Source organism: Pygocentrus nattereri, chromosome 26, assembly GCF_015220715.1.
Source record: "Pygocentrus nattereri isolate fPygNat1 chromosome 26, fPygNat1.pri, whole genome shotgun sequence".
Lineage (NCBI taxonomy): Eukaryota > Metazoa > Chordata > Actinopteri > Characiformes > Serrasalmidae > Pygocentrus > Pygocentrus nattereri.
In genome coordinates, this window is record NC_051236.1 from 22,222,247 (window position 1) to 22,238,954 (window position 16,708).

The window sequence follows — 16,708 nt, forward strand, 5'->3', positions numbered from 1 at the left end:
GCTGATATTTGTGGTAGTGGTTATGGAGAGCACGTATAGCTGTTATTCTTTGTATTTGTTTTCTTAAATTTGTTGTTGCAGCAGCAGCATAACCATGAAAACATACTTGTTTCTGAACCATTAATCTCAGGAGATCCCAAAGGGAAATTCCAGAACTCCTGTAGTTTTTTGGAAACTTCTGTTTTCACTGAGAAAATGAATTGCATTACACATGAATGATGAGGGCAGCAGGTCCTGCTTTACTTTTTTCCAGTTACTTGATTAGAAGAGATGATATGTATTTAAAAAGTGTTTGCCCCTAAATTCCACACTGTCCGGGTGTTGTAGCTGTCTGGAGCCTACTGAACCACATGCCTTTGTAAGTTTCTGACTTTCACCCACATATGAAATCTAGGTCATTTTGTCAAAATAATGATTATATAGAGATTATTTAAAATTAACTGGTAATTTGAGGTCTTCCTCCCAGTGACTGCTGGGATAGGCTCCAGCACCCAAGCCCCCTCAATGAGTAACCTGCACTTGTGTGGTAATTGCAACATTTGTTGTATTGGTGGTTTAATCCATGACCTACCACTAGGTGGTGGTGTTACACTCCAAAACACTGAATATGTTTCTCCAGTTAAGAACCAACAGGTACAAAACTTGCTGTATGAGTGCATGTTTCACTTAAAGTTTATTTGAGCGGTTAATTAGTAATCAGTCACTCTTTCACCATTAATACTCCTAAAGAGAAAACATCACTGTTGATGCTCCTGTAATTCACAAAATCTTAGAAACTGGTGGAAATGAATGCGATGTATAGCTTACAGGGGGTTGATATTCAGGACTGAACCCTGTTGAGACTTAAGTAGAGGCAGAGTGTGCTGTTTAGGCATAGAGAGCACTGGGCCTGACAGGCTGTTATAATATTCCGTGCATATTAAATGCATACTTGAGCTTCCCAGAAAAGCCACTACAGACCTGCTGCACAGAAATGTCTGTGAAAGCCCCCCCCCCCCCCTCCAGGGGTTTATTACTGCAATATATTACTCCTCCCCCACACACAAAAACTGTGCCATGCATGTGCCCACCACAGAGGTGTATAATGAGTAATCACTAAAAGCACTGTAAAGACACAGCATGAATTAATTCCATTGTCTGAAAACAATGAGAAATGGAAAGGGAGTAAATGACAGAACATGCTATAGACTAATTAAGTAGGAATGAAGGTCATGCAGAAGACCTTCAGGTAAAAAAGGTTTAGGTTATTACTTATTCCACCAGACTAATTAACTCTCAGCGATGAACTGAGTGAGAGCGAGAGATGGGAGAGCTAGAAAACCATACTAGAGCATCTCAGTTCCTCTCTTTGTATCCTCCTTTTCTAATCAGTGCTGAACACACTTCCTCTGCCCCGTCTGCGGGTCCCCGGCTGTCTGCAAACACAGCGCTCCCTGCTGAAAGAGGGAATTTTTAACAGCAATTAACTCTTAATAGCTTTACCCAGAGCTCACACTGGCACTGTTGCTCTCCCCATTCTGCCCCTTCCTGCCACATTCAACAATGGCTGCATGATAATTGATGAAATACCCCAGGTGGAAGGCAGCGCTAAATGTCATCTATCCCGCTGAAATGAAGGATTTACAAAAGACTGAACACTGCTGTCCACAAAAGCGCTTCATCCCACTCTGAGATACGGGCAAGGACCAGACCTTGAAAACAAAGGGAAAGTACTATTTCACTGTGAAACAGATGAATGCACTGCTGGATACTTCCTTGCTGCTCTGTTTGGGATGATGGGTGGGGTGTATCTCCTGGTGGTAGCAAAAGGTTAGTTAGTAAAGGCAATGTGGTTAATGTGCAGGAATAATTTGTACGAGTTGTTGAGAGCCAGATGCATTGGATTATTTTCTTGTTGAAAGGGGCAGTCCACTTAAAATTCTTCCATAACACCAACCTGTATCTATTCACTTTTATTAATTATTAGCAATGTTGGCATTTACATCTCTTTAAAGACAAATGGTTTAAAGCAGGGCTGCCCAAAGTGTGACCCACGAGTTGGCCTGTGAGGACTTGTCACCGTGTGGTCAGGTGTCTACATACTTTTGGGCATATAGTGTATACAACATTGTTATTTTCCTCTTAAAATTGTATTTGTATTATCGTAGCATCAGTGTTCATTTTACCAATAGTGTTAAAAATTTAGTCCTTACCATCTTTCTTTTAGCATATATTGCTTGTCTTTCTGGTCCTCAACACCACAAGCATTACATTTCGCCCTCCAAGAGAAAAAGTTTAGGCACCCCTGATTTAAAGACATGATTTAAAACGGCTGTGGCGTACGACTCAGAAAAAAAAGAATACCCCTGTATTATGATAAGTGGCAGTGTGTCTGCAGAGATCAGCTAAATAGCTGAGGTATCAGATTCCTTTTAGACCAATTAGGTCATAAAATGCCCCCCCCTTTCATCATGCACACAGTGATGTCACGCAGAAGCAAGATCCTCAAACAACAATGGAACCACGGCCGCTCTTAGATACCATGGCAACCTTATGAATCATATCCATCAAATGTCTTAGCTACTGTCGAAGAGAGAGGCCACTGGGGTTTATTCTGTTGTCTTTCTCATTCAGTACAAGCTAATGCTGAATAGAGACATTAACCAAATTAGCAGCTATGCAGTGGGGGGAGGTGTTCCTGCCAGAAGCAGACAAAGAGCCACCATCATCATCGTCTCTGGGGAGCCAGACACAACACACACTGGGAGACGCTACCAGTCAGGAGCCTACATGCACGGTAAACTGACTACACCAATTAAAGAAAGAAAGAGAAACCCAGAAGTAAGTGAACGCACCGGCCCTGAATAACTGAAATTGCATTGCTGTTGAATGGAAAGAGACAATCTAAGGCAAAAACAGATTTTTATCGATTTAATATATCAATATATAGAGATATTTATCAACAGCTCATTTTCATACAAATGTGAGTGAGACCATTTGGCATACAGTACAGATATCCCATGTAAGTACAGTGTCACTAAATTAAAATCCAACCCCCAAAAGAAAAAAAAAACCCTACACAGACACAAACACAAAAAAAGTACATAAACACAAACAAGGCACCAATAAATTAAACGGATAATCCTCTTTTTCAACAAAGAACCGAATCTATTAAATAGAATTAAATACAACATGAATGCCTATTTCTGCAATGATTTACTGTTAAAAATCTAATTAAATTAAACACACAGAGGAAAAAAATGAATTAAATCACTTTGGCAGATTAATTTTTAGTTACAATCAAGTAGTAAAGAAATCCAGTGCTCTTGTGTACAAATAAATTCATATATGGTCTACACTCTTTCTTATCCAGGAGGCTAATATACATATCCTTTTAAAGAAACGTTTAAAACATTATCAAAAGTTTTGCTGTATGAAAACATATTTACAAATCATGATTCAAACCCAGTGGACAGCTCCCATCAACCCCCTCCCCCCCCCCTCCCCCCACGTAATCATTTACACAGTGCAGAAGGCTTCTCGAAAAAGTTTGTGCAACAAACAGTGTAGAAAATATCTTGGATATGGATGTGGAATGGACATGTTTGTTTGAATGGTTTGAATGAAAATAACAGACCCCTTCTACCTGCTTCCTGATACTGTACATCGACATATGAAGAAAAAGAAAAAAAAGAGGAAAATTTGCTTGGACATTTTTTCAAGTAGTACACGATCTCACAAGGGAAATCAAAATGGAGGTCATAATATCCACAGATTACGAAGTGAACCAATAGGAATGTCACCAGGGTGAAAAGGACCAAGCTTTACAGTTAAGTCACCAGATATACCTTTCACAAGTCAAATCACTTGGGGGGCTTTGCTCTCAAAGTCCACCACACGGAGGAGGGAGTACTGTACAGTTTCAGGAGAGCTCATTTGTCCAGTGTGTTTTTTCCCCATGTGGAGGAAAAGCTAGCCCTTTCAAACACAAGATAACTTTCTGGGGCCATGAAGAGGATGAGGTTGAATGAGCAGGTGGGGTGAGAAGGTTGGAAATGGTTAAAAATCTGATGTTAGTCACGATGGGTAGAGATGAAGAAGCAGCTCGGTGCAACCCTGCACTGCACCATAGGACAGCAGGGATAACCATTAGATATGCATAGAGTAAGAATGCAGAAAGGTCGACAAAGCACTGGTAGTCATCTACAGAGAGGTTGAGTTTTAGCTGAAAGACTCTAAAAGCTTCTTCTAGAACTTTATGAGACCGCAAAATAAATTATGGTTGGTAACATGTCTCTATGTATCCCTAACTTACAGAACTCAAATAGTCTCCAAAAAACCTTGATAGCCAGAGTCCTCAAAGCATCAAAGCATCCCTTTAAAAGTGTTTGAAGGTCTGAAGATGAGCGAACTCCATAGCAGCACCTGAAGTTCTGGAGTCACGACTACTTAGAAAAGGATGTCTGTGCAGAACTCTGATCTCTGAAAGCAGAAACACTAACCATATATATTTATGTACACATACAAAACACACAAATATCCAGACCTAGTCTGGAGAAAGACAAGTATTATTACCCTGTATTGCTCGTCTAAGATTCTCCAGAATCTAAGACCTATGTGGTTCACATTATTAGACCTGGTGTCAAAGGAGTATCTGAAGTACAAGTCCTACAACATTAGAACATTACAAAATGTAGTCTATTACTTTAGCAATGTTACAAAAGTTTTTTTTTTACTAACAGTTTTTAAACATCACTGTCATAACAGAATATGTCTGTAGCAGAAAGAAAGACTTTATCTTCCATGCACATCCACAAAAATCAACATGTAATTTTGGACAAATTTTTTTGGTCCATCATTCGTCATGACATGTTCAGTTATGAGTGATGAGAATTTAATATGACAGCGCTAAAATTAGTTTTTGAAACTGGTCCACGTGAAACACCACTGAGCATGAACAGTGGTGGATTCCTACAAAAGCAAACTACGATAGGGATATATCTGCCGGCTTCACATCACCCTGACAGATCAAATTCATCGCAGCACTGCCATCCACAAAGATGGAAAGCTACAAGAATAGTGAGAGGGGGCACATGCCAGCAGAGTCTCTACACTAAAGCAGCAAACGTTGGCCATTGCAATCTGAGAAAGAACTTCACATGCGCCCACCCCTCTCTCCCACATCTCCCACAATTCATGCTGAAAGAACCTTGACCAGCTGACTCCTACACTAGCAAGCATGCAGTATCTTATTGGGGGAGTTCTCTTTGAAATGTCGCCGGTGTTGTACAAGCTCTATGCTTTACTAGGCATGTCACAGGAGAGAATAGCAGAGGGGGCCAAGAACAAACAGGCACTCCAGATGCAAGGCCACCCACACGCGGCGCAGCACAGTACACATACACACAGATGATGAGGAGTCAACAGTCTTGCACACCCTGTTCGCGAATCGCTTAAGAGAGAAATCTAGCCCAAAAAAAAAAATCTTCACAGAGAATTCTGCCACACCAATGTAATCAAAACGTACCATCTGGCAATTGTGAAGTCTTATTATCAGTTCTGAGCAGGCAAATGCTGCTCGTTCTGGAGAGAATGCCAGAGCTCATACCACTTTTCTCTTAGCACATCAAAGTAAATAAGAGAAAATCTCTTCTTTTGTGTGCAATTCCTCTTTAAGCCAAGGCTTATATTGTCAGGGTTGCACAGTCTACTAAGGCGACAGCATGGCTCAAACATGCTTAGGTCACCTTGAACAGCTTCCATATGTACAGCAGTGTGCCAGCTTGACTCTCTAGACTTCAGGGCTTCATTACTTTATCAGGTTGGATTTAAACCTGTGTCTTACAGGGGTCCAATCAGCTGAGCAGTGTCCCAGAGATGAAATGGTACAGAGATAAACGACCACTCATTCATCTTGTGGACCGTACCGGATGGGCTCAGCATGACAGACCCGGATATGAGCAGGAAGCTCATATGCCTGGCTCAGAGGACAGTCAAAGAACAGTATCTGTGATTAATCTTCTGTACAATTAAGTCATGTCACATGGTATTTAGTGTCATCTTCAGTAGCTAAACACAGGCAGGAGGAGTAGAACAAATCTCAGCACACTCAACTCTGTTTTCAGGGCTGATTTTCAATCAACCTCATTTGTTTATGTGTGCATGGTAACATATGACTGAGGTAAAACCAAAAATATATATATATACTAAACTGGTAACAGAAACCTATGCAGGAGTACTGATGTGTTTTATCCCTGCAGATGATTAGGCTGGGAAAAGCTCAGGAGTAGCGAGCTCTGGTACAAGGAAGACCCAGTGCTGGTGTGCTGAAGAAAAAGACACGTACAGTGTGGTGAACTTCCTTTCCTGCTCCAGATCCTTATACGACACGTTAAAAAAATCATGAAAGATTATGCCTGGATCCATTATGTATGGAAGACATCTAAGTACAGTTAATGTGGTACTGGAAGATTGCTGCAAGAAAAAAAACATTAACTTTCAGGACTTACTGGTTTCACCACTTACTTGGTCCTGTTTATAATAGCAAACAAATCATTGCTTCAGATACCGCTTCAGACCATCTGTATTGTTTGCATCAGAATTTGACATACATTATGTATGCAAATTCCATGCCCCATTTCTATTCAGTGTTAATTTTATGAACATCTCATGCCAATAGAGCAGATTAGCCACCGTCCCCTCCCCTGAGCTGTGTTCCGCTGTTTCCTATGCTATTTGCCTCTGGCACAGCCATGCCCACAAAGGGTACTCACTTCTGTATCCACGGCTCAGCCCCAAACAGGCTTAGCATGTTTACATCAGCCAAAAAAGAAAGAAAAAAAAAAACAGCAGGTAATTAATGAAACATAGCAGGCCATTCCTGCAGTGCACGCTGCAGCAGCCCCCATCAGGAGTTCTAATAGGACATGTCTGTAAGGTTAGTCATTATTAAGCAGCATTGACTACTACTGTTCCTATGGGTAAAGGCAGTAGTAATAGTGCTATAAAGAAGCTAAAAATAAGCAGAGGTTATTGTTAGTCTGTAATGACTGCTGATTCTGAAAGAACAACTACAGGCTTCTACAGACACTAAAAGACAAACCCAGTTTGTCTGGTAGGACTCAGACATGGAGAGCAAGCGCCTGTGTCCTCTGCTCTCTCTGTGTGCCTCCCTGTGTAGCGGTGTAGTCTCCCCAGGAGACCATGGGTCCGAGACGTGAGGATGGATGGACACAGGGAGGCAGGGAAGGGAGAAGGGAGGGATAGAGGGAAGGAGAAAATGGCCTCAGGGAAATCCATCATCCTCCATACTGAGCGCCACGCGCTGCAGAGAGCACATAAAAAAAAACAACAAAAAAACAAAAAACCAAAAATACTGTTACATACATACAGTGCTGGATAAAGAGTGGAAGAAGGAAGGAAGAAAAGAAAGAAAGAGAGAAAGAGAGAGATATTGAAGCTGACCACAATTATTTTTCACAGTTGTTTGTGTTCACAAACAATGTGAATTGGGGCGCGTTTTAATTTGCTGGATTGGAGGCCATACGATGCAAATGAAGAAAGCAGAAAACATGCGGAAACAAGCTTTTAGGACTTATGAAAACAACTACAGTTCTAAATTCCATCTGGTGCTGTAACACCATTAGAGGGTAGCAGTAAGTAATATTTGTTTACTTAAGCTTAAGCTGTTTCTGTAGTCTGCAATATCATAACAACTATAGCAATTTGGCCACTTTAGGCTTGTACTTTAATAGTTTAATACAATGAACAAAAAAGGACAGTTAAATTTAAAGTTTAATTTCAAAAGACAGTTACATTTCTAATCATATTCATTTATAAAGCAAGTAATTGCTAAAATTTAATGATCTCTAGAAAGAAAGAAAGAAAGAAAGAAAAAGAAAAAGAAAGAAAGAAAATGAAAAGAAATACAATAGAAAGGCATGGAGAGAAAATATGAGAGGGAGTGTGTGTGCTTGTATGTGCTGGGGCAAACACGTGGAAGACGAGTCACAGACTCAGAGATGTCCAATAGGCAGATTTCCGCATCCCCCGGAACAGCTCCACTGGAGCACTGGAAGGAATCTTGTTCTGCAGTTCAGTCACTGGGACAGCCCCCCTCCCCCAGCCCCACTGACAACTCTATTTCAGCTTATAGCTAACACTCTGACTGGAGAAGAGCGCCCTACAGCTCAAACTCTGCACAGAATCCTCTCTCTTTACTGGGTATTAGGAGGCGAGGCCACTCTCACGCTGACACTGGAGCAATCCTCCCTGTCCCTGGTCATCTCACCTCTGTGGCATAAAGTCGTGCCATCATACCAACCAATTCAGAAGTTACTTTGACCATTACAACTTAAAGTCTGCTCTTTTCTAGCAAAGTACAAGTCAAGTACAAGCTTATGATTACTAAGATACTATCAACGTATTAATGAACCATAAGATCCAACCAAATATACACTGAAGAAACAAACAAAACACAGTTTCCTCAAATAGATTGTCCAGTCATCTAAGGTGCTCATTACCCATCCCTACCTCAGCCACACCGGCTCTGGGAGGATCACTGCTTCCAAGTTATCAAACATCAAACAAGAAATATAATGCTAAGACACACACTGTGACACAGACCAAACAAAACCAAATGCTTCTAAGAGGAAGAACAACAAGACTGAGATTCACTTCCAACAATGTATGAAAATGAAAATGTGGTGAAGTGTGAATAGAAATACTGTAAAATCTGGTGGATGAAGGATGCATGTCAGAACGTGTTCACTTTCGAGTGTAAAAAACATGAGAATGTGCGTATCTAGTGCTGCAGAGTGGTCTCCTCTCCTAACATCAGCATGTGCTGGCCATGTCTGGTTTGGCCCTGGTCTCTTTTCATCCACACTTAATCACCTTCCCTTTCCTTCACTTGGTGCTTGCTAACATGGGTGCCCCTGAGTACCAGTGAGCTGCCGGATCGGGGGGCCCTAGGGGCAGAGCTATGAAGGGCTGTCTGGCGCTGCCACTCACGGCTGGGTAGACGTGGCCGATCTGCTCGCTGCGTCCGATGTGGATCTCATCGTCATCATCGTCCTCCGTGGTCTTGCGGTACACTGGGTTATCGAAGTTCATACTCTTGGTGTTGCGTCGCCTCCAGTTGCGCCAAACCAGGTAGCCTCCGGTACACAGCAGGCCGATGACCACTGTGGCAAGGATAGGAACTGCATGCGTTTAACACACAGCCGACAGACACGGCGAGGGTGTTAACACAGCCAGAGGACACTGAGCAGCGCTTCATGACACATTCAAAACACACACAGCAGCTTGGCACAGATAGCTCAAAAAGTGGTTCCAGTGTTTGAGAAGCTTCACAGATAAAATATTTCAAATTTCTCCAAAGAGATGGCCACTACTTTCAAATACCAGATTAATCAAAATGACCTCTTGATACAGAAGTTCCAGTGTTTTTCAATCAAATCTCTATTTGCTGCATCAGTCTTATCACTTTCCCTAAGCTTTTCTAGTATTTAAGTGTGATCAGACAGAAGCCTGTATATCTCTCACACAAAGGTAATGAATTACAGCGCTTTCTTAATTCTGGAAAACCAGTCCTATACATGACAGGACAAATTGTACAGAATAATATTTGCAGATTGATTAACACATTTTTGATAGAAGAGTTCACTGAAGCATTCTACAAAAACACGTTTTGCATAAACATTTACTTACGAATTCAGTACCTGTTCATTGGCTCCTATTATACAGCGCTGTGGAAAAGTATTTGCACCTTCTTGATTTTCTCTGCATGTTTGTCACAGTGAATGCATTTTGCTCTCTAACCAAAATCCAATATCAGACAAAAAAGAACTTTATCAAACACAAAACATTTTCTAAACTTATTATTTCATTTATTTAAGGAGCAAAGTTATCCAACACGTGAATCACCCATGTGAAAAACAGTTGTCCCCTAATAACTTGATCTTGATCTCGACCTCGCTCCAACTATCATTTCCTATCTGATATGAGCCTTTCACACCATTGTGGAATTTGACCCCACTCTTTTTTGCAGAGGGTGAAGTCAGGACTTTGACATTAGTTTTGTTTTTTGAGCCATTCAGATGTGGGTTAGCTTTTCTGTTTTGGATAATTCTGCTGAACCTGATTCAGCTTCTGCTTCAGCTCATGGACAGATTCCTTAGGAATTCTCTAATGCAAAACAGAATTCATGGTTTATTTAGTTATAGCAAATTGTCTACATCCTGAAGCAGCAAAACTTCCTCACATATTCCTGCTACCACCACCATGTCTTTACAGAACGTATAAATGTTCTGTAAAGAACATTGCTTTACAATACATATCAAGAGGCCTGTCTTGTTCCAAAAGCTACATTTTGAACTAGGCTGTCAATTGAACATCACCTCAAACGGCTTAGGGATTTTGATTTTTTGAAATTGAGAGAAGGGCTTTGATGTTTCTTGTGGCTAGCCTTTATGAACTGAATGACGTATTTCAACAGCCTTTTTCTCCAGTTCATCACTTTTGGGTTTTCTTTTGATTATGGCCAAGAGTGCTTGTAAAAATTTGTGGCAACTAAATAAGCCTGATGGGCTGGAAGCATTCAAGCCTGATTGTGTTCAATCAGCCGAATCTCTTTATCAATTAAACTTGGTTAATTGGTTGCTTGAGTAGATAAGTAAATACTTTTTTCCCTACACAACTGATTTTCATGTTGGATAACTGTGCTCTGTGAATAAATGGAAAAAATGATTTAGTCTAATATTACATTTTCTTTAAACATCTACAAGCATACAATCAGACAAATATGCAATAACAGAGAAAATTAGAAGGGGGCATGTACTTTTTCACAGCACTAAGTCAGTAAGTTTTCTTGCGCAAGTGCATGTCGAAATGACTGTCTGTGGAAACTGACTGTACACTTCAAATGTAGCAGATAGAGATGTATTGAAAAAATGCTGGATTATTCTTTTAATTATGAAGCATTATTCCTAAAAAATAATAAGGTGGCTGTGGCCAGAGTTTCTGAACTACAAAGAGAGCTGAAAAACAGCATATCAGAGCCAGAGCTGCAAACAGGCATGCACATTCACAATGGCTTTTTGGGAAAGGGGTGCATGCTGAAGGTCCTGAAGGCACAGAGAGAGATGGAAGTGGGCTTTGTGTATGTGTTTATGTGAGGGGGGACTGCAGTACATTGCTATTCAGGAGGAAACGATGACCATGCTTGGCTTCACTGCATTCACTGAATGCTGGCTAGCCCCTCTCCTAATTTAAAAGATCAGCAGTGCCTGTGCTAGTCCCCTGGAAGTTCCCCTTAATTGCTCCTTTGTCTGAAAGACACAAGAGACCTCCTCATGATGTGTTTTTCTCCTCTCTCCCACTTCTATAGAACTGCTCCACACAGCGAGAATGTAGTGTCTGTCTAACTGTCTTTTTCCAGCCTAAGCACTCAAAAAAGACAGTAATCAAAGATAAGAGGAATAAGAGAGGGACTGAAATTACAAAAGGAGCTGAAAAATGATTTTTTGAGGGACAATGTTTTACTTTTAGTGACCTCAATTATGAACATGTGCAAGCACAAGGTCATATTCACACTCAGCAAGGCAGATGGCAATCAGCATTCATTAACAGCTATGGATCAAGGTTATCAGTTTTACCTTTTTGCATCAGTCTCTAGAACTATATTATTCATATTTGTCTTTTAATTTAAATTTAAACTACATTTAATTTAGTTTTAGTGCTTTTGTTATTAGTTTCAATTATACAAAGATATTTCTGTTTACTTTCTGTTTACTGGATTCAGTTTCGTTTCAATAATAATATTAAATATATATTAATATAAATATATTTAATAAAATATTGCAATCAGACTGAAGTGCAGACTTAAGCTGTTTGGGAAAAAACAAACTGCACATGCAAATCAACAATGTAAATTTACCTGATATACTGTAACAGTGATTAGGCCTAAACAATCTGGGGAAAACACTGAATTGTGACTTTTCAGACCAGTATAGTGTCTGAGATTATGTTAAAGCCTGATTTGGGCGGTGCAGTAGTCCTGTTGCCTCACAGCAAAAAGTGCCTGGGTTCGATTCCCCGCCTAGGCAACCTGGGTCCTTTCTGTATTGAGTTGGCATGTTTTATGGCATGCTCCTCCCACAGTCCCAAGACAGGTGAGTTGGAGGTACTAAACTGGCCATAGGTGTGAATGAGGATGTCTACTGCCCTTTCATGGACTGTGGACAGTATTTCCTGCCTTATACCCAATGACCACTGGGATAAGCTCCAGCATCATCTTCACCCTCAGCAAGGTGGATGGCAATCAATATTCATTACTGGCTATGGATCAAAATTATCGCAGTTCTGCCTTTTCATCTCTTTCTTGAAAACTCAATTTATTTAGTTAGAATTACAATAGCAGTTCTTGCCATTTAAAAAACATGCTCCTTGAATTGAATTTTCGATATAAAAACATTTAATCTCTCGTGGAGGAATGCAATCAAACTGTTACAACAATGTTCCAATATGTAGTGTGAAGCCTTCATAGAAGAGTTGAGATTGTTACTGCAACAAATGTGGAACAAACTACCAAGAGATACATATACAGATGCCTGCATACTGCCGCATGATGTTGGTTTGGGTAAAGCTAGTTTAAGATTCTGGCCATAAATATCTAAATGTAAAAAGCAATAACATTAAGCCCCCCAACCCCCCTGTGAAAAACTTGTGGCACATTGTCTAAAGGGGATGTCATCTTCATGTATAGGACAGCATAATAATGCAAAAAGCATGCCCAAAATTTCCCTCTGAAAAGTCCAAAGAAACCTTAATAATTCCATTTCAGCCAATAGCATTGTTTTCTTATGAATGGCTACTTAGGACTCTCCCGAGGAAAATATCATTAAAGCATGTGGCTAACACTCACAGCAAAGGCAAAATATGTGCAGGAGAATAAGAAGAGAGACATGCAGGATTGATACAGAGCATCAATACTTACCTATGGGGATGACAATACCCAGAACTGCTACAGTAATGTTGTTACCCAGGAGGAAGTGATCACTTGCAGCTGCAGACAAAGAGTGAGAGGGGTGGGGGGGTGGGGGTCATTATATCCTAATTGATGAGAGCACTCATCATCTACTACTTCACTGACTCATAACTCTAAATTTATGTAAAAAGCATTGCACCTCACATAAACCTAACAGTAAAGTATGATTTTACATTAAATACAGTGAAAACAGAATGGCACATTAACAGCACAGGAAGGACGAAGTAGAGCAACTGAAAGGTTGAGGTAAGAGCAGGACGTTAATTTCTCCTGCTCTGTTGGACAGCTGCATCCTTCTCTTCACTTCATGGAGCACAGCAGCCATTTGCTTTGGCAGTGTACCAAAATCTCAATCTCTCTGCCACACACCATCTCTCACAAACACACATACAATTTTACTGAGGAGTTACTACTTCCAGTTCGCTCTCTTAAATCAGGTTTCTGCAAAGCACAGACACTCCCAGCAAATAAATCCTACAATTAGCACATACAGCCACCATTATCCAAAACACAATTAGCGTCTGATAATGGAGTCTGAGCCCAGAGATTAAGAGAACCAGAGGGGACGACACGAGCATACAGATAAAGCCTGATAACCCTAAAAGAAAGTGCGTAGCATATGAAAAAGCGCACTGGGTAAAAGACACAATGATATTCAGGGCACAGAAGATGCTACTAGAGGAATATTTAGAATAATGACTGAAGAATCAGGTGGATTGTACTATTTTGTGACCAATTTTTATGTTTAAAATAAGTACTGATATATCACACCTACATTTACACCATACACATCTTCCTCACCTTAACCTTTATTTAGCATACCCATTATTTCACTGAATCCAGGTTGGAGTGCCAATCAGAAGAGACTCCGATTCAACCACATAGGCTGCCAGGCATTGTGTAGGCCTATTTTCAGACATTTTGGGGGAAGGTGCTGAACAGGTAATGGGTAACTTGAACAAGATTGAAACCTAATTTAATTTACACCATATTGCAGATGCACTTATTAAGAGAGACAGTGTAATAATCTTTCAAAAACCAGAGCCTTTCAAGGCAGACAAAAAAAAAAAAACTCAAAAAGGCATTTGACACTCAACCTGCAGCATAAAAGCTTCATGAAGTCAACAGTCCTTTCTGTGTGGAGTTTTTATGTTCTCCCCTTTCCTACCACAGACATGCAGTCAGGCTAATTGGACATGCTAAATTACCCCTAGGTGTGATTGTGTGTGTTGATGTATAGGTCTGTTTGTCTGCCTTGTGATGGACTGACGACCTGTTCAGGGTGTATCCTGCCTTCCGCCCAATGACAGCTAGTATAGGCTTCCATTATTGTCATAACACATTATTGTGTTTTGCTGCATTATAACATGCTATCCTAACACTAAAGGTTGTGTTTTTATGCATTTTATATGGCAGGTTTTCCTAAAGCATTCATCATTGACCTTAAGGGTCTTTTTTCAAAGTCACATTCTACAACTCTGCTTTATTCCATTCTGATGGTTATAAAATATCCAGGCAACCATATTTTTAGTTGGAGTGGGAGGCTGGTTCTCTTGAGCTCCAGTAAAGGAATTGAGTGGGTAAAAAATAGCTCTGCCACAGAAAGGCTCCATTTAATGTGCTGAGCAGGTTGAGACCTACACTTATAAAAAGTACTATTGGCAAACAACTTTTCAAACTTTAGGAGTAACTATCAGTATGAAAAATAAAGTGCTCCACTGTTATTGTAATGCAGGCACACTGTATGTGCTTGATTGGATACATTATTTCATTTGTATAGTAACTACAGTCATCAATCACTTTAAACAAACCACCAGAAATAAACTTTTGTACTACCTGTAACTCACTCATGCAATTACAAACTTGCATTATATACACAACATATAGCGATGCTGTAAAAAGTCACTGCAGACCGATTCTCTGAGGCAACCTCCTCTGTATCTTTATCTCACAGAAGGAGGCAGTTCCTGTTCTTCTGGAGCCAGGCATCAGTGTAGCTGGGCAGGACCACTTACTGGGGTGGGGTGGAGGGGATGAGAGGGGAACGGAGAGGAACAGGGCCCAGAGCAGTGTTCATCAGTCAAGCCTGGCTGATCCTCTCCCTCCACTGCCTGCCCTAATTCAGCATAGAGGCATGCTGCTACCTACAACTATTGCCACAGCCTAATCTATCACCCTCAAGTGGCCCAAGCACTGCTCAGCAAGCAAATTCTCCCACACACATTAACTTTCAGAGGCAGAGGACTCCTTCTGCTGCTGCAGGGAATGCTGCTCAGTCAGGAACTCGATCTCATTTCCATATCTAATGTACAGAACAAGCTGGAGGTTTGTTTAACTTGATGCAAGATTTCCAAAGAGAGATAGAGGAAATGGAATAATTCAAACATACTCAGAGGCAAATGCTGCAAATATGCATACACAAACAGATATGTACAACATATTTACTCATTTGCATGCACACATTTGTTTTTATGCCTTGTGAGGAGATGACATTCATATGTTTCATGTACAGTACTGAACAAATGTCAGAAATTTCATTTATTTAATTTCCAATTAAAATAGCCATTAAGTCCAAGATAAGTACATGAATGCAACAAACGTTTTCTCTGCTGAATTGGTTTATATTTGCAGATTCTGAAAAAAAACTTTTTGGTTTTAAAGTGTTAGGTTAACTCAGATTTTCTCTGTTTTTCCAAACATTTAGCATATGTAAATGTACAATGTTCTGAAAATGTATAAACAGAAGTGTACACAAACACATATACCCTACTACTCATGAGGTTGGCCATCACTGATTCTGCATCTTATATATTTTCTGCTGCACTATTGCATTGTGCCCTCAAATAGGGGGAGGGTATTTAGTGGTCATCATGATTACTAAACAATAAAAGCCCTGCATCTGCTGCACACCCACCCATCCAGATAGGTCACTCACCACGGTGTGAGAGGTTGGTGTTCTCGCCTTTTGCCCCATCACTCTGGGATACTGTGCTTGGACTAGTTGTCTGGCTGCTGTCTGCTGTTCTCTGGGTGGAGGTATGATGTTGCCATTGTGGTGTGGTGCTGGTCTGGGTGCTGCTGGTCTGAGGGCTGCTTGTAGTAGAGGATGAAGCTGGAGATGAATGCGTGGAGGTAGAAGACAGCGGAGTCGACGGATTTGGAGCTGTGGTACTGTGTGCGGTTGTATGAGGTGAGATGTGAGATGCAGATGTGACAGCAGCAGCAGTTGTAGTTGGAGTAGTAGAGGTGGTAGTACTGATGGTTGTACTGATGGTAGTTGTAGTAGTGGTAGATGTAGAGACAGAAGTGGTGGTTGGAGTTTCTCTTGTTGTGGTAGTAGTGGAAGTTGTAGTGGTTGTTGTCTTGGGATTTACCACTGTACAGAGAGAGAATGAGTGAGTGAAAAGGAGCACAGGAGAAAAGAAAGAATATTACATGCACAAACAATGCATAACAATACTGTGCAAAAGTCATGAATCACTTTTCATATATTTAATTTTCAGTCATAATGGCCATTAACTACAAATTATTCATTAGATGGAAAATAATCCACTTGCATTTGGAAGAGAATATTCAAAGAAAAATAAGTGAAAATATAAAAAGATTTTCCAGAACTGGAGATCAAAACATTCTTAAATGTTATTGGGAAATGTGATTCCTAACAATTGTACAATGCCTGGT

At 40.5% G+C, this 16,708-nt stretch overlaps 1 protein-coding gene across 4 annotated transcripts in view; it reads right to left on the reverse strand.

The window, feature by feature from the left end:
- Positions 1-2,895: 2,895 nt before the first annotated feature.
- Positions 2,896-16,708, reverse strand: part of lrp8 (low density lipoprotein receptor-related protein 8, apolipoprotein e receptor) — a 162,299-nt gene continuing 148,486 nt past the window's right edge. The window contains exons 16-19 of one of the 4 annotated variants that reach the window (XM_037534911.1): positions 15,963-16,403; positions 12,977-13,045; positions 8,992-9,164; positions 2,896-7,303 (exon numbers count right to left, since the gene is read on the reverse strand). In XM_037534911.1, the coding sequence (XP_037390808.1) occupies positions 7,265-7,303; positions 8,992-9,164; positions 12,977-13,045; positions 15,963-16,403 (722 nt within the window). In that variant the 3' untranslated portion in view covers positions 2,896-7,264. Of the gene's footprint in view, positions 9,183-12,976; positions 13,046-15,962; positions 16,404-16,708 lie in introns of all 4 variants that reach the window. The other 3 variants (XM_037534910.1, XM_037534909.1, XM_037534908.1) reach the window with 3 other exon arrangements.